Genomic DNA, 25,603 nt, shown 5'->3' with positions numbered 1-25,603 from the left:
AATAAGAACTTGTACTCATTTGCACTTCCTCTTAAGATTTTGTGCTGATTTTATATATTTTAATTCTTTTTTTTATAGTAAGGAAACCAATATGGAAATTCAAAGTTTTATTATCAACATTATTCGAGCTTTGATACTGTAGTACCTAGAAAATGGATGTTGTAAACTAAGTAAAAAATATCTAGCGGAAACTGATTTAATTTTCGATTTCCACAGTTTGCAGTTTACATGTTTAAATTCATCTTGGAGTGTATTGGTTCACACATTGGTTTACAATTCAAATACACCTGATTTTTTTTACTTGTTTTTAATTGGCAAAACCACTTTTTTAAAAATTTGCCTAAACTATTGTGGTAAATAATCAACAAACGAATACTTACTGAAAACTAAAACTAAGATTATTATACATTCTTCTATTATAATCTGTGTCAGATGTTTGAAAGACTATATTCTGAGCCTCTTTAATTCTTCATGAATATAAACTACCAAAACAATCAAGCTAATAATCCTTAAGTGTCTGCTTCGACCATTGATTATCTTATCAGCCATATTGCTTTTGGGTTTTAAGACTTGGCCCAAAAGCTGATATGAAGAAACCGACTAAAATAGTCTTTTACCATTCCAATTTCCTTTTCTTTCCCAGCTTTTCATGTCATATACTCTTAGTATTTCTATATTTTTTTATATTCTTTATCAGGGTGAATTTAATGAAAATTTCGTTTTTTTTATCCCTCTAGGTTCATTTTACATTCCAGCATTTATAATGGTATACGTTTACTGGCGAATCTTTGCTGTTGCCCGCAAGAGGCAGGCAGTCCTGATGCAGACAACGGGTACCAGCCTCAACAAGGAAAATCAAGGTTCAGACAGCAATTCCTCAACAATGGGAGATAACTCGTTACATAATGCGGACAACCAACGAATTTTGAAAGAAAATCCTCAAATGGATTCCGCTGGGGTGGAAGAAATTTCACTTCCTTTATCTCAGGTTGAAAAAGAGAATAATTATATTTAAATGGCTTTTAATTTAAAGAAAAGATCTCAATTTATTAATTAACTTTGATATAAAAATCATTATGCTTACGTATTTTCATATTTGTTTGTATGTATACATGTTCTGTATCTTCTCTTCTATGGCTGGATTGATATCAACTAAAATTTGTACAATTATTCTTTCGAACCAGAAAAAGAATCATAAACTTTGTAAACTTTTCAAAGTGTAAAAGTTAATTAAATATTCCATGTTGAAATTTCCATATTTATCGGCAGTAACAGAAAGGAATTATTTTATAATAAATAAATAAATGCCAATTAAAAATTGAAACTTTTACCTTTTTATTGATATTAAATTCTTTTCTTTCCTACTTATTTTTCATTCACAACTTTTTAATTTATTTTAAAATTAGCGCAGACGATTTTTAAACACAGTATGGTTCTACTGTCCCATTTTTTTGTAAATATCTGACATTGTTTGAGATTTTTTTATTGGCTTAAAGTAGTTATTTAACAGCTCCTAAAATAATTAAAAGGAATAACTGATATACCTTTCATTTTCTAGCGATAACAAATGATCAAAGCCATAAGACAATTTAGTTGTGTGGTGCAATAAAATGACTGAGTGTATCATAATAATTTATATACCAAAACTAATTTTTATATTAAAATATTAAACATAATAATATTTAAATTACGGGCAACGCCTGTGATATAAATTACTACGTCTTATGCTGAGACATTAATATTTTAAAGCTAGCACATATTATGAAAATATAGTTTTTCTTTTGATAGAAAGCTTTATAATATTCAAAATAGTGATTTAAAAAATATCATATTTTCAAACAAAATCAAAATACAATATTGTAGTTCAAACGAAAAGTCGCACATTATGAAAAATAAAGTCCAATTCACATCCAAAAAGCATTTAAAATTCGGAGAGATATTTTTGAATCTGTTATCGGTTTTTTGCTAAAAATTGAAATGTTAACTAAATACATTAATAGTAAATTGTTTATTTCCCTTTTCTGAGGTTATCATGTCATATTCAAATAATAAAGTAAATGATAAAATCGGCAATACTTGATAACAATTAACAATAAATGACTGAAATCACCAATGTTTGGAGAAGATATAACTTTGGGCTATATAAAATCTATAGAGAACCAGATATTATAAAGTTCATAAAAATAAATTGGATGAACTGGGCGGGCTCATATATTTAGAATGGATGACGATTCCATATTTTAAAAAAAATATTTTACATAAACCTCTAATAAGTAGGAAAAGAGATAGACCCAAAATGAGATGGATGGAGTCAGTGGAGACAGACTTCCTGGCTATCCAGGAAACAAACAGGTGACCAAGTGTCAAAAGTAGAATGCGTTGGAACAGAATTCAGAGGAAGGCACTGTCTCACCTTGTGCTGTCTAGCCAAATATGATGATGATAAAATGATAAAAATTTGTACTAATTACCTTGTTTTGAAAATAACTTAAATCACGTGGATTGGAATTTGATAGCATTATTACAATAGCCAAATAAATCAAAATAAAAAAATACTTATTGGCAAAATCATAATAATGGTTATCAGAAAATTCCAAACGCTCTACTTACTACAATTCTTTTAAACATGCACATTATCTTGGAATCGAAATTGTAAAAGTTTCTTTTTGTTTTGTTTTTAAAAATGATTTTTTTTCTTTTAAATTACACCTTATACGCAATAAAATTAAAGAAAAATATGGTGCTATTGATTCTGACATAAAATAATAATAAAGTAATGAAATAATAACTGATGTCACGAATCAGACAAGTAATTCAGACTCTATAAAAGAATATTGAACTGGAGTACCATATGAATGTTGTGCGAACTGCAAAAAATACGTGCAATGAAATATAATAGAAGATTGCTCAAGATAAATGTTTTATAACTGCTTTGGATGAAATGAATGCTCTACAAATTTTTTAGCTTTTATTTTGCATTTATCATCTTCGGTGATTAGTTACTATGCAGCCATCTTAATATATTTAAAGTAATGAAAAAAAACAGGTAATTAATCCCTTAAGTACAACCACTGCAGAAATTTAGCCAATTTTTATTTCATGCGAATGCTAATGTCACCAAGATCATTACCAGTAAAAGATCGTCTGCCTTCACTATCTAGATGCTCGATAGATATTGAAAAATTAAACATAGGCGGCGCTAACAAATTTCAATAACTAGACCAGTAAAATCGTACATCAATAATATGATTTCTAAAGACAGCTGGTATTAGGTAATTTAATATTAATTGAATGTTATGATGTGTACATTATCATAGCAAAAGAAAGTGCAATTACATTTGCTCAGTAACGATAAAGTCTTTTATTTAATAAGTCAGTTGTTCAGACTCAGTATTCTCTCAGAGCTTTTCTGTTCATTGTCTTCCGAAAAGGAAACAAGAGATTATAATGACATTTATAACGCATGAGGAAGTTATGAGCATTCGTTTCAAACATCAATTTTGAAATAGGTTCAAAGGTTGTGGGTGAGGAACTCTCTCAAAGGATTTTCTGTGAAGTAGTGTTTTTCGATTTGTCCTAAAGAGAGGGTGGTCTGTGCAGGTGATCATTGATGATATATTTAAATGTAATTAATTTATATATGAAATAAAAGAAATTCCAAATCGGTCCAGTGGTTATGTGTAGGTGCCTCGTGCTTTAACTTTCCTTATTATTTTAAATTATTGATGAGAGATTTAAAATATGGCACATATTATTAAGAATGAGCAAATTAGGGAACCGATATATTTTTAATATTATTAACAAAAAATATTCGGCATGAGAGGAAATTTTTAGAGACCATATTCTTTTATGCTAATTACTTTATTTTTGTTTAATTTTAAAGATATTAAATACTTCCTGACGATACAGTAAAATAGTACAAAATTATTATTTCAGAAATTTTACATTCAACTAAATATTTAAAGATATTTTTACCAAAATTATTCAAATTTCATTTTATATTATAATAACATAAATATAATTATCAAATTAATTCACTCATTTAAATACTGAGAGTTTACATTCGTAAAAATATAGAATTTTTGAGTACTTTTTATATTTTAATAGTGAATAATTATTGGAAATAAAATGCATATTATGATTTTTTTTAAAAAAGACTTTAATAATTAATAATTATATTTTGTATATACCTTGAATTTTTTGACGTTACAGGTTCGAAATGCTAGCACAAGGAGCTGTGGTGGAAGACGAAGAAGTTCGTTCTCCATCATGCGGTCCAACGCATTTTTCCTAAGCAGACAGAACACTTACAACCCAAACGTTACAACTAAACTGTACCATCAGAAAAACCACCACCATCATCATGATGATAAAAAGGATTGGAATCCTGCCAACAATGAAGAACCATCACCAACCTTGGCGAGAAACAAATCTCAAGAGGATCCGGATCAACCTTACCACTGCCAATATTGCCATCCGAAAAAGGAAAGCCAGAAGACGACTCGTTTGACAATTCGAAAAAAGGATGGCTATGAAAGGGCAGCATTCCAGAGAGAACGAAGAGTAGCTAAATCACTAAGTGTAGTCGTTGGTGGTTTCATAATTTGCTGGCTTCCATTTTTCATCGTGTACCTCATAGAGCCATTTTGCAAAAGTTGCGTCTTCCATCCCACTTTGATGGCATGCTTAGTATGGCTTGGGTGGGTGAACTCTGCTATCAATCCATTCATCTATGCTATGAATAACAACGACTTCAAGAAAGCCTTTCTTCGTTTAACCATCGACAAATGCAGATGCTGCAGAAAGACGAGGAAAGGTCACGACCCACAGCAATTCATTTGAATTCTGACGCTTTTTGGCGTCATTCTAAACTAAATTATGAAGAAGGAAGCAAAGCTTTATGGCCATATGAAATGGCAAGTAACTGCGGAAGATTCTTCCTTGACTATTATCCTTTTCTCGACACAGCAACTTTCACAGAGGTTTCTGTAAGTTTTTTTCTTCATCGGCTGTTTTGAAGAAAAAGAATGATTGTCGGATTGATGAACCAATTTCCATTGGAGTTGATGTTGCATTCCAATGCAAGATTGTTTCAAAGCCATATGAAATGGCTATGTGATAAAATGTATCCAAGTTACTATTTATAATTGATATAATTAAATCCAATCAGTGACCCTGAGTTATTGCCCAGAAACTAACTAAAGTGCAATTCGATTAAAAGAAGTGGAGTCCATGAAGTCAAAATAATAAAAAAAAAACAAGAAACAGCTATAATGCAAGTTATAAAGGGGAACTACATCCATTTTGAAATGTGTTCATGAAATGGCTAAATCTCTTGTCGGAGAACTTTTTGTCTGAGCAGAAAAATCCTCGATTCACTTTTCTACTCATCCGCATTTATTTACTCAATGCGTGAAAGAAACATACATCTAAGATTTTTCAAAAAATGCTTGTAGTTCCTACCATTTAGGAAAACAACTTGGGGTTTTTTTATGTTACAAAATAAGTGTTTTATTCTATACAAGCATAGCACAACATGAAACACAAGACAAACAACATTGATGCAATTTAAAGACATTCGAATATCAACGAGTGGAAAAAAATTCATCATTTAATTGTTAGTTATTCTAGTCACTTGTATATGATATAACAATGCAGTCTGACTTTTACATATTTTTGTTATACTGTTCTTAAGCAGACGATACGTGTTTCAAATTGCCTTTAACACTTCCATTCCCAAAAACGAAAGAAAGAACATGACTAATTTATAGAATGTTGTTATTGTAGAATTTCATTTTGTCAGTGTTACTTGTTTATTGTACAACATATACTTCTCACAAAAATTTAGGGCATTAATGTTGTATTTCTCCGATGAATCTTTCCTTTTTTGCTTCGACTTTTATAACTCTTCAAGTCGTCACTTTTCCATATCAGCGTTGAGCATTTTCCATTTAGTAGAGAATTAAAGCTTGTTAGCTAAACTGTTAGTATATGTATGCCATCACTGTTCCGTTCAACTAATTTATGTTCCTAATTTTTGTGAGTAGTTTATTTACATAAATATTCAGTAAATAACAGAGTGATTTTTGCTTCGAATCTTCGAGTTTATTTATTTTTTTCATCCAATATATAATGAATGATTTCGAAATATTATATTTTTATTTCGATGAGCTTATCACAATATTGCTTCATATATATATTTGTACCATTTTCATGAAGTGCATGAATAATGTAGGATCAAGTGTCACTGTCATTGTTAGTCAATGTAATAACCTATGTATTATTGTATTTGTGTTAATGTATTTCTCTAAGCTGTGTTGTATTTATATTTATTGACTTTATTTGTAATAAACAAACAATTAAAGTCACATCTCATTTTTTTTTCATAATGATGGATTTTTAGAACATTTTTAAAATTTGATTTTTTTTCCCGTCTGATATATCATTTAAAATATAGGAAGAATATTCTAATTCAGAATCAAGGATTGATTTTTATATCGTTAGATATAAGCATATACTTCAAATTGGAAAAAAGATTCAAACGATGTTTGAATCTAATAACATACTTCTGAAAAATTTACAAAATTTAAATTTATGCGCAGTTTTTATCTATATTAAGTAAAAAAAATTTCGCGCAGTAAAATTTTAAACGTTATTCACATAATATTTATATTATTATTACAATAATTCATTTCATTATTTTACATTATATTAATTAATATACAATTCAATTTTTTTTAATAAGTAAGAAAAAATTAACACTTTTCATATAATAGTTATTTTTGTTCGACTCCAAATTTTTGGAGATTTAATATTGAAATTTAGTCTTAACTAAAGTAAATAGACCTACGAAAATATGTCTTGAGGATTATATATTTTTAACAAACGACATTTGACTTAGTTCGCTAGGGTTTTCTAAGTTTCTTTTAATATCAGATAGAAGCTAATATTAGCAAAGTTCCACATTTCCTAATTTAAAATTTAAAGCATGCAGTATTATATTCATATTACATGCAGGAGAAAAGCCTTACTAAAGCATAAAAAAACATTAATGGCATCCTTATTGCAAAAGTGTTATACTTTGAAAAGCTATAAATATTTATTAAAAATTGATTAATTTTTCATTATTATAAATGAAATGCAAATAAGTAAAAATGTTGTTTTCAGAGCAAATACAGTATTTTAATTTAGAAACTTCTCATGAATAATCTTAATCGGAATTGTCAAAAATTTTACCTCCAGATATCTGCCGTAAGATTATAATTGCTTCTTTCGTAAATAACTTCTTTAAATATGTTAATATTAAATGTAAAATTGAATATATTATTCATATCACTGAATTAAAATTAGAATTGCTTCATGACATTATATCCAGAAGAAAATTATAAATTATTAAATGTAAACTTACAAAATGTATTTTGTAAGTTATTAAAGCTGACATCCTTTTCAACTGAAATTATCTGATGTTGTTGATATCCTAAGATATTTAATTACATGATTAGTTAAACAGTATCTCATGTGTAACATTCTTTATCATTTGTAAGTAGTTGTTCAAATAAACTGAATTTTTCTAAAATATTATTTTAAACAAATTAAATAAAAATATACTGTCTATGGATGGTTCAGTGTTAGATTTTAGTGGAACAGAATATATAAACTTTCTTCAATTAGTAACATCAAATGCGTATTTGTACATATTTTAAACTTATAATGGAATAAACATTGAAATTTGCATCAAAATAAGTTAAAATTGCTTATTTTTCATAGTCATTCTAAACAATTAATAATATTAAATACATATTCATGAATATTTTAAATCTTTCTTTTACTATTAAAAACTCAACCAAGTAAACCGTTGGACTTAATGTATCAGAAATACAAGAATGACCAGAAATGGAGACCTCATTCAGCTTCCAGACATATTTTCCTTCTAAATACTAAATGTGAGTCTTTACCTGATATCGTAATAAGTCGATATTTTACAATAACGATTCATTAGTATTTACAATCAATTCATGTCCAATTCAAACGTATTTGAGTGAGTCATATTATGTCTAAATACTCTTTGTCGGTTCTGGAGGGCAAATAAGGTCATTTTTCACTTTTGTAAGATATACATTAAATTCTAAAATTAGATTAGTGTACGGAATTCGACGTGAATCATATACAAATTGAATGATAATAATTAAAAAATATATATATTTAAATGAATGAAAAGAGAAAGAGTAAGTTCTAATGTTTAGGGAACTTTATATCGAATGCATTTAAATTTGTATAAATCAAAGATAAATATTTGAAAGATTAGGAATTTTAAAAAAAAACATTATGCAAATAAATAAGAATAAAATGTATCCTACCAAACTTTATTTCTAATTATTTCTGTTTCAACTAAGCGCCTATTATCTTTCTAAAAGTGAAACTTAAATAAAATTCCATTTTATTTTTCTTTATTTAAAAATATTTTTTTTAGTTTTTAACCAGTTTAATATTTCCACTATCAAATTCTGGAATTCACAGTTAGAAATTTGTGTATTTATTTTATTTTTCGATAACTGCTCTTTTTTAAATAAAAGTTGCTCTACTTATTTGTTTGATGAGTATTTCAACATTGTTTACTTCTTTTCCCGAGGAGAAAAATTTCAATAATTATTTCCATCATTATCATTACTCAGAAACTTCGAAAATATCGGATTTCAAATAATTTTTGTCATTTAGAATAAATTATTAAAAAATTATCATTAATTATTTTAATACGTTGATATAAAATTAGCCGGTGGTTGTACGATGGAAAAAGCCCGACTCGCTAAATATTGGAAAACGATGTTTTATATGCTGGAAAAATGAATTGCAGGTAGAAATATCATAGAAATTGCATATTCAAATTTCAGTGCTTGAAGAAACTCGTAATACAGACAGACAGAAATTAGTTAAATCAAAAGCAATATATTGCTTAGAATAAATAGCTAAAGAACTTGCTCCAAGCTCAACTTTTCCAACAGAGATTTTACTTTTAGTTTTGTTGAAGATACTGAAAAATTACTAGAAATATATACACGATATGTAATTTTCCAGAAGAATCTGATTTTGTGAGTAATATCAATTAAAAAGAAAGTAAATAATAGAAGATTTTAAGTAATATAAAATATCATTTTACAAATTCTTACCATATTTGTTTTCCGTAAAAAAGCAACAGAAAATTCTTCCGTGTATTATTCTAGATACAAAAGATTTATTTTTTAAGAAATGCATATGTTTTTAATAATCCGATATTTCATTTTCATTGCTTAAAAAAAATATTTTATCAAAGATATTTCATTTCTTTCAGTTCTTTAGCCTTATAATTTGAGGAATCGAAAATACAGTCATAATTTTTTCATTATTTTTGTTTTTTGCAAAAAATGTTCTAAAAAGAATAATCTGTTGGAAAGGCATGTTTAAAAAGAAATCGAGGTGCCTTTCTGTTCATTTTCATCGCTGGTGGAATGAGATTTTTTACGGTTCCAGAAGAAAATATGTTATTTTAAAAGATGTTTTTCTCGACCTTTCTTCATATTTCGGGAATTATATATGCTTTTAAATTAAAAAAATATATATATTAATTGAAATTTTAATGCGTTGCAAGTACGTATATCTAAAGAAATATCAAATAACACAAGACATTTTTGGATCATTATTCTAAAACAAAGAAAAAAACGGTTTTTAATTATAATAAAATAAAGAATTTTCATGTGACTTTAACGTTAGTTTTATGAACTTTAATGGTAGTAATAATTATACGATATTAAAACATATGTTTTAAAAAATTGATTCATCGTCATAGCATTACGCGCCATAGAATGTTATAATGATACCCATTGTTTTCACAAAGCAAGAACTCTTCTGCCACAGTTTTTTGCCTTTGTAATCAATTTTTATTGAATTACTCATCCTTTAAAATTAATAATGTTATACCGTAATGTGTTTACGACACATTGTAATATTGTAAATCCTTGACTTTTTTCTTTTTCTCTCAATCGATTAATTTTCAGGGATGTGTGGCGCCATCTGGTATTGAATTTAAGAAAAGATTGATTTTAAGATTCTATTATTTTTATAACTATGCTATAAAATATAAGACTAAAAAAACACAAATAAGTAAAGACACTTTTTTATATTATATACATTATTTTATCAATGTATTACAATAGTCAGTTATATTTTTAGCAAAATATAGAATCAGTTATTTTATTAAGATATTAAATAAAAGAAAATAATATTGATTTTCAAAATCAATATGCTTTCTGTAATTTTGATAAAAAAAAAACAGACGGGAATCTCAAAAACATGAGTCATTGAAAACCATAATTAAATCGAAATATATGCCCTCAAAAGAGGAAATATTTAACATTTACTAAAAATGATAGAATAAAATGGTTAAAATTTTGACTTTGTTGGAAAAATTCTATCGATATTTCATATTTTTATGGTTTGATTATGTTTTGAGACGAAACATTTAACATTTACTTAAAATTATATAATAAAATTATTACAATTTTGATTTTCTTGGAAAAAATATATCAATATTTCATATTTTTATGGTTTGATTATGTTTTGAGACGAAACATTTAACATTTACTAAAAATTATATAATAAAATTATTACAATTTTGATTTTCTTCGAAAAATTATATCAATATTGCATATTTTTTATGATTTGATTATGTTTTGAGAAGAATATTTTTGTAAAATGAGTGTTTAAGATGTTTATTTTATTTTATTTTTCTTCTAAAAATCAAGTAAAATACTTGAATACCTATATGTCAAACTCTATCCAGTTTCATTGATCGTTTCGACAGTTGCAATATCTTTTATTAGCATCCTTTACTTGAACATAATGATAATAAAAATATAGAATATTGCATTATAGGGAGTAAAACTGAGGATTTTACTGATAAATGGAATGTATATACTTAATAGTTTCATAAATTTTAAATATCTGTTTTCGAGAAAAATTTTATATATCATTGATAATGATTCCAAACCTTATGAACCTACTAGAAACAAAAGTTTGGGTCACTTACGGAAGTTAAAACTTGTAAACATCTCAGATCCACTAAAAAAAAACCTAGTAATTTTGGAGATATGAATACAAAGGAAGCTATTCATGTCACATGTTTCAATTCAGGTTCTTCTACCTTTTAGCAGGACTCGAATCTCTCTCTTCCATACCACAGAACTGTGAAGAATTATGACTCTCTATCAGTATATAACAATCTGATCAAGGCCAAATAATGAGGTAATTACCTGGAGCAGCTTCCCAAATTTCCACATCACCTGGAACATTTGAGCTTTCTATAGACATCTTTCATCAATTCTGGAACATAGCGGCTCTTCTACAGAATCAAGATTCTGAAAAAAAATCTAAAGAACTGTAATGCATTTAAAAATCAGCTTTCGCATTGCTGATTTATTTATTGAACTATTAATACAAAATTATAAATCCACAGTCATTTGTTATTTACCTTTTTTCCTATATACTACGTATGTATTTCTACTATATATTGTTTTAAAAACTGCTTTTAAACTTAAATGCATCTGAATATTCCAGAAAACATTTAAGAAAGAGCTATTTTACAAATATATTTATAAGATTTATTTTAGATGTTACAAATATATTAATCGTGTATTAATTTTTGTTCAGTGATTATGCGTGGTTTTCCCAGAAATTTTGATGATCCTATAATATTGGCTGTTGAAGAAGAAAAAAAAAACTAGTTTATTCTTCGCTTCATTATGAAACAAAATGAGCATATTTTATACTTTTTTGATCATACAAGATCAGGAACTTAAGTCACCTGCTCACCAGAGGGAAATGAGCGACAGAACAAATAATGTGGTAAAGAGTGCAAACTTTTTTTACGTTTATACTGAAGATTTTACTGAAATACAATTGAGCAATGATTTAGAGGTGCGATTTTCACATGATAAAATATCTTAAGAATAAGCAATTAAATTTGTTAAGATTTGATCTGGCATAATAAGTGCAAAGAACTGTTACTTGAAGTCTGAAGTTGTAATAAAAGTTCTCTGAAAGTTCAAGTTTAAACTTAAATAGAAAATAGTTGAAATGGAAAGCAGATTAAGTGAATTTTCATAATATTTAAATAAGTTTTTAACAATTAATAAAATGCATAAAATTTTGAATATCAAGTAATATCATTAGTAAATTCAAGTTATAAAAAAGTTGAAAACTTATTTCAATAAAATTCTGAAAAACACATTGTTAAGACGAAAGAGAAGCTTAGAAATTTATCCATATGCTGTGAATCGGTGTTCTAATGATTTCTTTTTTATAAAAACACAAAGAAGATAATATTTATAACTGAAAGTCCATTGCAATAAATGAGTTATATATCAGAATTGGAAAGAGCATATTTCCAAATAAAAATAGATAAACTTAGAGAACCTTGCAATTCTATTGCATTCTTTGCAATTACAACTAGCTAGCAATCAGATACAACAAACAAACAATAATTGTTAACAATTGGAAAAGTTCAGATTACAGACAAAACCTTAGTGTGCATTAAATAACAATATAATGTATAAAAATTAGATGATTTTATTAATTTGTTAATAGATGTATGAATACACTTTTTGTCAAACCTTAGACTAATTAAATTTGAGGGGAAACACAAATAGTGATTTACTTAAGAGAAAAAAACGTTTTTGTATCAAACATTAGAATTCTCAAATCAAATGTCAATACAAAATCAAAATCTCATAAACTGTGACTATTTATTAATTTATTTAAGATATAATTCCTATTTAAAAAAAAAACCAACTTAAGTACAGTGATCTTTTAAAGTTATTTTTTAAAGCAAGTCGAATACGTTGCCATGCATGAAATCTTTCATCGAAATTCATTTCCAGAACGAGTAGCCACCGAAGAAGAAAATGTGCCGCCGGATCATAAATCTTGCAGATTAAATCTATCGGGAATTGATCAAACTGGGACACTCACTTCAGCATGGTATTAATCAGATAGATGTTATGGTTAATGGATCATGGATAGACTGTGACCTTCAAACGGTGGAATTTTATACGAGCTAGAAAGACACCGCGGCTGATACGTGGAGCTTCTGTAGTTCGCTCCGTATTTTTAAGATTACTAGACTGTTGTCCAAGGATCAACGATCACAAATATTTTCGAAATACAATAATTTACAAAAATCGTTAGATTATTATAATTTTCTGCATTTTGTTTTTGGTTTTAAGTTATGAATATGCGTTTGAACATGTTGTTTATTATCTTATTTTATAAGGAAAAAATCATCCATCATTTAGGCAAAGTCGGTTAAGGTTGATATCTGCCGGTTAAGTTCGATTGATAGCCTGAACATTGTAATTTGTTATTTTTAATTTTGAATAAATTGCATACTTTTTTTTTGCTATGAACTTCATATTCTTTATTCAAAAAATGAAAATGGTGATAACTGACCAAGCCATTTGCAGGCAAAGAATATTTTACCGACTATTTATCAAAGTAAAAACGTAAAACCAAATTCTTTGTTCAGTATTTCAGTCAACTTAAAAAATGGATATTAAAAAGGGAAGGGTAAAAAAAAAACAGATGAATATATTAATTCCTTAATTCCTTTATTCTTCTAGACTTAAACGATTGTACAAACCCTTAGAGGAAGGACCATGGTGGCCTAATGATAAGGTCTAGACTGCGGAATCGGAGGGGTTCAAGACCCGATTCCACCGAATAATCTCCGTGTAGAGAGTCTGTTGTACATTAACTCCGTCGAAGCCAAACGTCCTCCCCCTGATGTGGTGCGAAAGGTTAGAGACGGGGTGCCAGCTCAGATGTCGTCCTCGTCATCTGATCAAAATTGCGAGGTCCATCCCAAAATAACCCTAGTGTTGCATTAAAGACGGGACGTTAATGTAACTAAACTAAGTAAAACTAAACTAACGTTAGAAACTAATTTTATTTCCTGTTACCTTTTTTTTTCCATTATAAGCGTTATTTGCCGAAAGGCGGCTAAACAGAAGTGAAATGTTTTAATTACAAAAATGCCTCTTATAAAATTATTTAAGAATATGTGCACTTTAATAGCCATTTCTTATTCTATTTAATTAAGAATTAAACATGGTTTAACACAATAAATATTTATGTGTTAAAAAATCTAAAAAAAAGCTTAAACTCATTCTTAGATCTGTTTTAAAAATCTTCATTATATTGCAGGTTTGAGCTTGAAAGTCAATATGAAAGCTCCGCGAAATTTTCCCATGCCAAGGAGACAACCAAAACTTCTTGTTTTAACCCTCTGGCTACGTAATTCTTTAAAATCTCTATTTAGATGCAATGTTTGCAAATAAGATCAAATATTTTTCAAAGAAAGTGAATTGATACTATATGTTGCAGGATAATATAATAATAAAATATAATAATATAATGTAATAAAAATCTGTAATCGTAAAAATAAACTCTCTAAACTGCGAAAAAAGCGGATGGACTGAATGGCAACAGAAAATGGACTGATTGCCAACCCGTGGAAATCGTTGGATACGTAGCAGGACGGTTAATTACAGACTTTTCATAAAAGTTTAAACAACTAAAGTGCACTAAATTTTGCCAAAAGGAAAGGCATAACAATCCACTCCTTAGAACACATATTCAAGGAATTGATATACGATTTTGTATAAAGTAATTTATTTAATCTCAACTGGAGAAAGAAAATGGTAGAGACTCTCAATTTTTCACTACTTAATCATTATTTTATATTAATTTAATTAATTTCCAATTTAATTGATTAAATATTATCCCAAAATTGATGAAGGGTAAACACATAATGTTCTAAAAACACTTTTCCACTTTAATTAATTTTATGTTATTTTTTATTTGTTATTAATTTAATGTTCTTAATTTTAAACCTAACTATCTCAGCTTTCACTATGTTTCTCGATTAATTTTATGAATCATGTTTCATAAAAGAGGCTAGATGGAAAAAAAACGATGGTAAAATAAATTGAGAGATTCAAATGTAAGTTTTAATATGTGATCAATATGATGGATCAATTAAATTAATTTCAGCTTTTCAATTTAAATAATTTGCTCATATTTTGTAGAGAATATAAATATTTAATTTTAATTTTTCAACTGTGTTTACATACAATAAATAAACCTGTCGTTAAAACTTATGGATGAGTTCCCTTTGTTTTATCTAAGGTATTTAATGCACCAGGTTTTGTATTAAATAACTTTGAAAGAAAAATTATAAAGCGTAGTAGAAACTTTATTGTTTTAATACGTTCCTTTATTGAAAGTGGCAGCATGTGTTTCGATAAAATTTAAATTGATTGCAAAACTTTTAAACAAAGAGATTACGTAATGTAAGGCATCGGGAGTTTCAGTTTTAATATTAACGTAAGTACGATTACATGAGATAGCAGATCTCATGATGATAGAGCTAATTTAATTTTAATAAATGCCAATAGCTTTGTTATAAAGTTCTCATGTTAAATTATCTCCAATTAAGTGACGTAAGTTTAGAATTATCATGTTTATTTGATTAATCAAATGACAAAATATTGATAACTTTTTATGCACAAAAAAAGCTAGACGGAAAATACTTATCAAAATATCGACATTGAATATTTTTGCGATTTCAATTTTATGTATAATTATGTGAATTTTGTATTGAATGTTATTTCACTGTTTATATCGTAGATAATAAAAAATCATAAATACTAATTTACCACATTCATAAATATTTAATAATTTGCAAAAATAATCATTTGTTAAAAAGTTCTAAAAGAAAAAAAACACATTTCAGTTTTTTGTTATAGTAATTATAATATTTTGTGATAATTTTTTTTAGCTTAAATGCTTTAAACCTTTATTTAGGATATCGAATGCAATTGTAATAATGCAAACTGGAAAAAATATAAATAGAAGTGAAGTCTATGTAGAAATATTATATCTAAGTTGTTCTTCAAATTCAATTTTTTTTTAAAAAATAGTCACCAAAATTTTCCATGGTATAAATATAGATTTTGATTTTGCACTTTATTCGTATACCATGATAATATTATATTGGTTTTTCACTACATTGATATTTTTTTATAACTTTAACAAAAATTAACAAAATATTTTGATATATTTAAGCGATAAATATGTGAAATTTCAAAAATTATTTTCACAATCAGAATTATGGTGGATGAATTTCATTAATCATATATGAAAAAATTCATATAATATTTTACGGTTATTTATAAAATACTGGATATTCAAAAAAACTTAGACTTTTGCCTGAAGTTTTCAAAACTAAAAAAAATCATTTCTATGTCTTTTTTTTTTGTATGGTTATTTACTTAATAAAAATGGGAAAAAAATCCATGAAACAATATTAATTACAAATTTTAAATTCACTCATTTTAATAACATTCTCAGAAGAATAAGTATCTGCTTAAAAACTTCTTCAAAAGGAAAAAAACTTATGTTTTCTGCCGTTTTGCTTTAAATATCATGGTTTAAGGCGAGCATATTTTATTTTTTCCTGGTGATATTTCAACGTTTCTACTTGAAGCAAAATTAATTTCATGCAGGAAATGCTATAAAATTTGATTGAAACGTTTTATTTCTGATAATTCAGATTTTTCTTCACTCGACGAGATTTTAATGAGCAATGCAGTTTTTCAAAATATCGCAATTGAGCTTTATTATTACAATTTAAACTAAAATCGCTAAGAAATTTTACTAAGCAATCATTTGTTGAAATCAGCACAAACGAGTTGCTTGTTAATGCTAATTTCAAAAAACATTTTTTAGAATCCTAATTTTTTTTCACATTATTCGTATTTGACAGCAAAAATCCTAATGCTGGTAATCCATTTTGAATTCTTGACATCAATGGCTGCAAAAACTAAATAATGTGAAAGGCATACAGATATTAATAATTCTTAGCAAATAAGGAGTAACGAACTCTCAGAAAATAACGTTTAACGAATTTTTCAGCAAATTGTTAATTATGTACGATTTTACGAACTGATGAATTGTCAGATAACATGATTTGTACTTTTAATCTGGCATTGCTGTTGGGACTTACAATTCCATCGATCATTTTTTTTCTTCTAACAAGTTATAGGTTTGAGCCTTTTTTTTGCAAATTATGTGAACACTAATTTAAAATTAAGCCTGGTCTTAGTACCGGCAGATTATAAAATGATTTCAATTTCATTTGCCTGGTTTAAATTGTGTTGTACACTGTAAGATTTTTTTAAAATTCTATAGAACATTCGGGTATTTAATTATATCAATATGATTCAGCAAAACTAGTGTTTAGACTTTATTATAAATTCATTTATTCTTTTGATATTAACTATTTTCATTTATCTGCACATTTTGCTTAAGGCGACAAATATCAATTTGAAAAAGTAGTGGAAACAATTGAGTCCAACATTAAGGAAAGTACACTTTGATGAAACAAAAGAAGTAAATAACAAATTAATTGGTAAATTTAATAAATTACTACAGAATGTAATTGCCATCTATTCTTTATAATTATCTCTTTGGAATTCGTAACTCTCCATCAACTCAATCAGAAACAAACACGACAATTTATCTACTATGTATATATAGTAGGTAAATAGTCACTCCCTGTATAAACAGGGTGTTCATTAGTTATTGTTGGGGTTTCCGTACCTCATAACTTTCGAATAAAAAATATTACTCAAAAACCGATTACGTATTCGTAAATTACAACTCAAAGAATTTTATTAATGATATTAAAGTGTATATTTTGCACAATTTGCACTTTGTAGGCATTCAGTTGAAGGCGATTATGTATTCGTAAATTACAACTCAAAGAATTATGAATACGTAAATTACAACTCAAAGAATTATATATTCGTAAATTACAACTTAAAGAATTATGAATACGTAAATTACAACTCAAAGAAGTATGTATTCGTAAAGTACAACTCAAAGAATCGACTTCAGCTGAATACCTACAAAGTGCAAATTGTGTAAGCTTTACACTTTAATAATAAATTAATAAAATTTTCAAAGAATCAATCAAAGAATTTTATTAATGATATTAAAGTGTAAAGCTTACACAATTTGCACTTTGTAGGTATTCAGCTGAAGGCGATTCTTTGAGTTGTACTTTACGAATACGTAATCGGTTTTTGCGTAATATTTTTTATTCGAAAGTTATGAGGTACGGAAACCCCGACAATAATTAATGAACACCCTGTATATATATTGTGAATTTTTAAGATATTGTCAATAGACCTGAGAACCTGTTGATGAACGAGCGGGTCAAAGTAGAAATAGAACCATCTTAGAAGATTATTCTATTATATGATGATCCAAAAATTCTAAGAACGAATGAGTTGGTTGATTGTCTCCCGCCGTTCTCTTTATTTATTTATAGGATACTGTTATTATGGGTGGAGCTATTTTGTGAGAATCTGCATTGACGTCCGTCTGACTTCGGCTAAGAATAAAATTTTCCAGATATGTCCTAAATTTTTGAAATTATCTAGTTTTTTTTTATTACAGAAACAATTTTTCTATATATTCGTAGCTTAATTTCTTTTGGAAGATATTAAGACAGATTAAACTGAAGAAATCTTTTTATCTGTTAATAAACTACCTTACTTAGACCAAAATAATCGAATGGAATATATGAGAGAAAAAACGGAATGAAAAATGGAAAAAACGGAATGAAAAAAAATGTAAGTAATTTTAGTTTTAAAATATGAGAAAAAAATTTATATTCAAGCAGCAAAAAATATCACCAAATGTCATTTGAAGCAACTAATTTATCACTAGTTGTTTTCTTATTTACAGAGATAAAATATGTTAAAAATATGTTTAAATGTGCTTAAACCCACTACAGTTTCCTAAAATCTGATTAATTGTTTTGTCAAGGTATTAATAATAAACTTTTACTGTCTCAAGCTAATGAATAATTCTATTTCATTAGAAGCATAAAAAAATTCGTGAAGCTAAGATGCATGTTTTCTTCCATATTAGAAAGGTAAAATTCTGCTAATCATTAAAGAATGATATTACATATACTCGATCGGCAGTTCAAAATTTATATAAAAAGATGCGAACATAAGAGAGGAAAAATAAAAATTATTAACTGACTCCTTATAAAGAATTATTTTTTTATAAACTTTGTAATTATTAAAGCAGAATTGTTAACAGACTGACATTGTTATCGTTTGGCATAAAATCAGATTTTGTATGCAACTGTAATTAACTGATTTTTTTTTTCATTTTTATTCTTATTTTTTTCTGCGTATTTATGATGATATTAAATTAATCAGCTTTAAGAATTCAAATCAATTTTAATTTAAAATCTTGCTTTAATGAAAATTATATCCATCGTATTTGAGAATAAAAAAAAACAATTTAGAATGATCATGATGCAAAGTAAAAGTCCGAACTTTAAATGTCCAAAAAGGAAGAGAAATATTTATTGATTCATGAAAAAAATATTAATTAATGTTATTCGGAGTATGTAATGCATATATTGTTTATCTTCTGTTATAGTTAACCTTTAAGCTTTTCCTACGAAACAGGAGGTGTAAAAATTACTAAAAAAAGTGACATGAAGAAAGTGATATATAATTTTTTTTTTTTTAGTATCACAATTAAAAAAAAACCAGAAGCATATTTAATTGACACAGTAACAGTGAGTAATCAACAAAATTTAACAAGCCATATGTGGAAAAATTATACAAGTTTAGAGTTTAGATTATATAATTCGAAATGACAAACTGAAAATGAACTAAATAAAAATATATTGCAATGTTGAAGTTCAGGACCTATTAAAAACACCGAAAATTTATTCATCTTATTCACTTCACGTATTCTCTCAAAGGAACAAAATCATCCAAAAGCGATACACTCCTTTTTCTGAAACTAATCCTGGTTTGGGAATAATTGTGGATATTTTCAGATACACAATATAAAATATTACAATCAAACATGCACTTAGTTTTTTAAAAATTATATTCACAATACACAGTATATAAAAATAAAAAATAACTAAATGAAATAATAACACAAATAATAAATAGTGTTCTTACTCTTAAATTGCTTGTTATTTAGATGTCTTTGTACAAACTCAAATCGATTAATCATTTTTGAATTAAGTCAATAAATCAAATGCCATAAAGTCATTCAAAAGAAATTCGTAAAATGCCTCATGTATAAATGATTAAAAATTGCATTTTATTGGTATGGTTTCTGCTCTATTGAAGCATATTTACAAATAGAAATAACTTTTATTTTGCTATTTGAAAATGTTATACTATTTAATTCCTTATTGCAACAAAGGCATTCCTCTCAATAATTCAAAACTTTCAATGAATAAGTAGATTCAACTAAAAAACAAGTGAATTTTAAAGATCAATGAAAAATTAAATGTCTCTTTGCCTGAGGCTACACTAATATCAATGTGTAAAAGCACTCAGCAAAGAAGAGAAAATAATAACACGCATTACTCTCTTGTTATTGACATTGACAACATTGCTTTTTGGAATGATAAAGAACAACCATTTTCAGAAAATTTAATTTTCTAATCTAAAATATATTCCTTTCCTCTTTAAAAATATTTTTCCATTTAGAAAGAATGAAGTGTTATGTTCAAAATTTTTTTTTCTTTGAAAATATATTTATATATAGATAAAGAACTTTGAAAACCGAATTGTTATTGAAGAAAAATATCGTATTCGAAATTCATTTTAAAATATTTTTAAAGAAATTAACAGATTTGAGTAGATATTTGGATTTTGATGCTAAAAATATTATTTTATTTTATAACGGAAATTAATTTTTTTTTCACCAGATCCATTCATTTTTCCTTTTGAATTCCTTTCATTTAAATAAGGATTAAAAAAATGTTTTTAAACTTTAGGAGCATCGGACAGTTTGACTGTAGTTTTCCAGTATTAGTATTTCCAATAATTATTTTTCAGCTAGATAGAAGTTTTAAACGATAAGAAATATAAATATATATATATATTTAAAAAATCACTATTCTTTCTTTGTTATGCAGTTTAATTAATTTTAACAGAAATAATTTGGAATATATGATGAATAATTTTTTAGGAATACATTTAAAAAATTTCACGCATAAGAAAAGTGAATTATGAAATGGTTGCAATCCTTTCCAATTAAGTATCTTGACTCACTTTATAATAAAACTTTATGTGTTATACGCCAAAAAGAATATTCAGAAAATAAAAAAAAATCAAGTATAATATGAAAAATTTAAAAGCTCCTATTCTTATCTCTCTGCACAGCGGACTTCTTAGTGTAAAGGCTCCAAAATTGCTAAACATACTATTCAAAACATGGGGAGACGAATGCAGCGAAAAAAAAATTAGTTCCAGAAACACAGATAGATGGCGCTGTACAACTGAAAACATGCTAAAACGATATAAATAATCACAAAATAAAAATATGCGGTATGGAATTTTCCTTTCTAGTTTCTATTGCTGAAATGAAAAAAAAAAAAAAAAAAAACTGTCATTGTAACTGCCATTTCGCACTGTAAGCACAAACATTTGCATAAATCCTTGGTGTGCTAATACTGTTCTAGGCATAAAATGGATAATGCTGGGAAAATGTCATTCTTATAAGAGATAGCTCCGTGCTTTGCTTGTGAAGTTGTTTTATGAAAATAAAGAAAAGGCTACAGCCTTCGAGAACTTCATCGACTTGGGAATTTACATAAAGGAAGAAGGTGCCAAAACATGCTCAAAATTTTTTTTTGTACTCCAAATGCAGCAGCGTCAATGTCTTGATTAAATTATCTTTCTGCAAGATGAAGCGCATCTACACATTAGACTCTATGTACAGGGTTTCTTTGGCAATATTTTATACTAATGATAGAGTAGTTGGTCGTGTGTTGATGGCAACCTAACCATCTCGTTCTACACATCACAATCCCTGCGATTTTTGGTTTGGGGATACCCAAAAAATTTTGTTTATTGAGGACGTCTGGTAACCTTGGCAGACTTGAAAGACAGTATCACTAAACAAGTGAGAAGCATCTCAATCGACCTATTAGAATCCGCAATTGAGCAAGCCGATAAACATCGATAAGGTCCTTGTGATTGAATGTGTGATACGTTCGAATAAAATGCGTTACAAATGTGTATTTTGAGTATTTTCAACCTATTTGTGTTGTACAGCGCCATCTATTGGTGTTTCTGGAATTATTTTTTCACTCAATCTGTCTCCACATGTCTTGAATAGTATGTTCACCAATTTTGGAGTCTTTACGCTGAATAGTTCGCTTTATAGAGAGCTCAGAGTAGGGGTGTTTTAATTTTGATCACCTTGCATATTAATTTAGACAGAAATTATTTAACACAAATGACGCCATCTAGAAATTGAGTCCTTAAATATTTATATTTACATGCCCCAATATTTGTAACCATGAATCTTATTCAAGTCTTATCAATTTATTCAAGTCTAAAAATTAAAAAAATATATATTAAAAAAATTAAATATTAGTGAGATAAATTGTTAGAAATAAGACTTTTTTTTAAACCTAAAATTAAGTAAGATTATAAAAGCATTAAGGCACGATATGATCGCAAAATGAAAATTCGATAATTATTGAAAGTTAAAATATATTATAAAAGCGATAAAAGTCCATATTTGCTTAGAGTATTATTATCGGAATATCAAATTTTTCAAAGTTTTATTATAAATATATTTTGGATGTAAATAAAAGCATTAAACCTTATTTCTTAGCTTTATTATAAATATATTTTTGATAAAAATATAATTTAAATAAAAAAATTAAATCTTATTTCTTAGGACATGAATATTATTTATGCGAACTAGAATATTAACTAATCTAGAAGAGTATTAAATAAATAGATTATATACAAATTATATTAATTATTCCTAGAAATCTATAATGTAAATAGAAATAGTTCACGATGAAACTTTATATAAATATAAGCTTCATAATTTATTTTATATACTTTTAAACCCCAATAATTATTACAAGAAAAAAAAAAGAGAAACGTCTAAATAATAATAACAAAGCCATGAATTATACTTTTATCAGCATATTTAAAAAGAAAAATATTTTCTTTTATCAAAAATCGAAAAAGAATGACACGCAGAAAGATAAGAGATGGCTATAAAACCACCAAGGATACTATACGAAGTACAAAATCCCAGACATTCTCTACATAAAAAATAAAAAAAAATATATCATATCTGTAATTATATCTTCAAATCACTCAATTTTTTTTTTATAGTCCTGACTCTTTTTATTTCATTCTTAAAAAGGAAGAATCTAATACAATAAAAAGAATATACAGGGTGGTCAAAAAAAAACTTCCCCTATATATGAAACCCTAGCGGCCTATCAGCTCAACCAATCGAACCAAAATTTCAGACATGGTTGTTTGCAGGTATGCGCTGGAGATTGTGATGATTCTAAACAACGCAGAACTCACGGTTACGGTTACAGTTAAAGAATTTTGAAATTTTCGAATGGCAACACCCACTTTTTCCTTGCGCAAATTGATCAGCGTATTGAAAAACCACAAATGGCGTTGGAACGATTAGCGTGTGACGAAAATTGCCGCCGTAAAGCATTTGCAAAGAAGAACATTATAAAGGACTAATGACAACACAGAGAGGAAAGAGAAAAAAAGTTTTTATTGGAATTGAAAGTTAAAATTACAGGTTTTCAACGTGTTCACCTTCGCACGCGACAACGCATTGCATTCGGAAGATTGTGGACAACAATGCCGAACGTAACATGAAAGGAGGAATCTACATAACTTCACTTGTTATCTTGCATCTTGCAATTCTGACACATCTCGTGGACCAGGCGTGTACACCTCAGATTTCAGATAACCTCAGAACCAAAAATCCATAGGAGTGAGTCGGGGGATCGCGGTGGCCACTAAACTGCAAAGTTACTAGAGATGACTCTATCACCAAAGTGTTGTTGCAGCACTGGTCGAACACATTGGGCGACGTGTGGAGGAGCCCCATCTTGCATCCATACAATGTCCCTAATGACATTTCGTTGCTGCAATTCAGGAATAACGGAATTCTGCAACTGTGTCAGAATTGCAAGATGCGATAACATGTGAAGTTATGCAGATTCCTCCTTTCATGTTACGTTCGGCATTGTTGTCCACAATCTCGCGAATGCAATGCGTTGTCGCCTGCAAAGGTGAACACGTTGAAAACCTGTAATTCAAAATTCTTTCACTGTAACCGTAACCGTGAGTTCTGCGTTGTTTAGAATCATCACAATCTCCAGCGCATACCTTCAAACAACCATGTCTGAAATTTTTCTTCGATTGGTTGAGCTGATAGGCCGCTAGGGTTTCATATATAGGGAAAGTTTTTTTTGACCACCCTGTATATACCTCTACATATATTCAGAAAAATACATTGAAAACAGCCCTGCAACAATAGATGCCAAAATACTATAACGCATTTAATTACATATTTAAATGTTAAGGCATCGATGATAAATTTCGTAATTTTTAGCTATATTCAGATCAGACCGCACTCTCCACTATCGCATGAATTTTTCCTGATAAGCCAGACCGTATCCACGTGGATGCTATAATATGACAGCATCAAATTGGATTATAACTAGAAATGAAACCAGAGATGAAATCTCAAATTTATTAATATGCATTTTATTCTTATTCTTATGTTAAAGCTTTTTTTTAATCACTAAATTTTGTATTTAGTTTTAAAGCTGACATTTCGGGTCAAATTTAAATTCGTAGAATTAAGAAACACAAGACATGCAGATTTAGTTGAAGAATAGAATAAAACTAATTTATCTAGATAATTAGAAATAGAATAAGGGGATTCAAGAAATGTCGTAAAAATAATAGTTTTGCAATGTTTCAAAAGATTATATTCTTAGAATTAACATTCAAGCTGTTTATATAAAATGAAAGGCATTTGCTAAATGAACTATAATTTACAGAAAACAGATTTGTTTCTGATAGAAAAATAATTCAGATTGCAATATAATAGTTATACACAAAAGTTTCATCAATATATAAGAAGGAAAAAAAAACTGCAAAGTCAAATGATCAATTACTAGATGGAAATTTTTATCTTCATTTAATTAGATGGAAATTAATTACTTAAAAGAGAATATAGTTGATTAAGAAGATGCATAGATCTTTGAAAATGTTAAGAAAATATTTTTCATCTTTTGTTATTGAAAGATGACTGAAATGAAACCGGGATTCTTCGAAATACTATACCCTAGAAATCAATTACTTTAATGCAGCGATCTCCCTCCTACGCATTAGTACATTATTTCTAGGTATTAACGCTGCTAGTATTATTCCTGTAATTTTATGGTCCTACTTCCAAGTGAGTAAACATGTTTTCAGAAATATGACATCGCTGTTCCTTTCCTGAAATAACAAAAATAACCATAAGTGAATCTGTCTCTGTAAGTCAGAAACATTTTCATGTGGCTTTAAATTACAATATTTAAAATATGCAATATTTAATATTGAGATTATTAATGTATTGAGCTGGTTTTATAAAGCTATTGGAAAAGCGTCTAGACTCTCCC

The 25,603-nt window shown here is 27.6% G+C and overlaps 1 protein-coding gene across 1 annotated transcript in view; it reads left to right on the top strand.

Annotated features, from left to right (window-relative positions):
• Positions 1–6,142, top strand: part of LOC129984205 (5-hydroxytryptamine receptor 1D-like) — a 154,228-nt gene extending 148,086 nt beyond the window's left edge. The window contains exons 5-6 of the mRNA XM_056094028.1: positions 738–988; positions 4,213–6,142. Coding sequence (XP_055950003.1) covers positions 738–988; positions 4,213–4,842 — 881 coding nt within the window. The 3' untranslated portion in view covers positions 4,843–6,142. The remainder of the gene's footprint in view (positions 1–737; positions 989–4,212) is intronic.
• The last annotated feature ends 19,461 nt before the right edge of the window (positions 6,143–25,603 follow it).

This window comes from Argiope bruennichi, chromosome 9 (genome assembly GCF_947563725.1).
Source record: "Argiope bruennichi chromosome 9, qqArgBrue1.1, whole genome shotgun sequence".
Lineage (NCBI taxonomy): Eukaryota > Metazoa > Arthropoda > Arachnida > Araneae > Araneidae > Argiope > Argiope bruennichi.
Note: the sequence above shows the minus strand (reverse complement) of the source record. Positions and strands in the feature narration are given on the sequence as shown.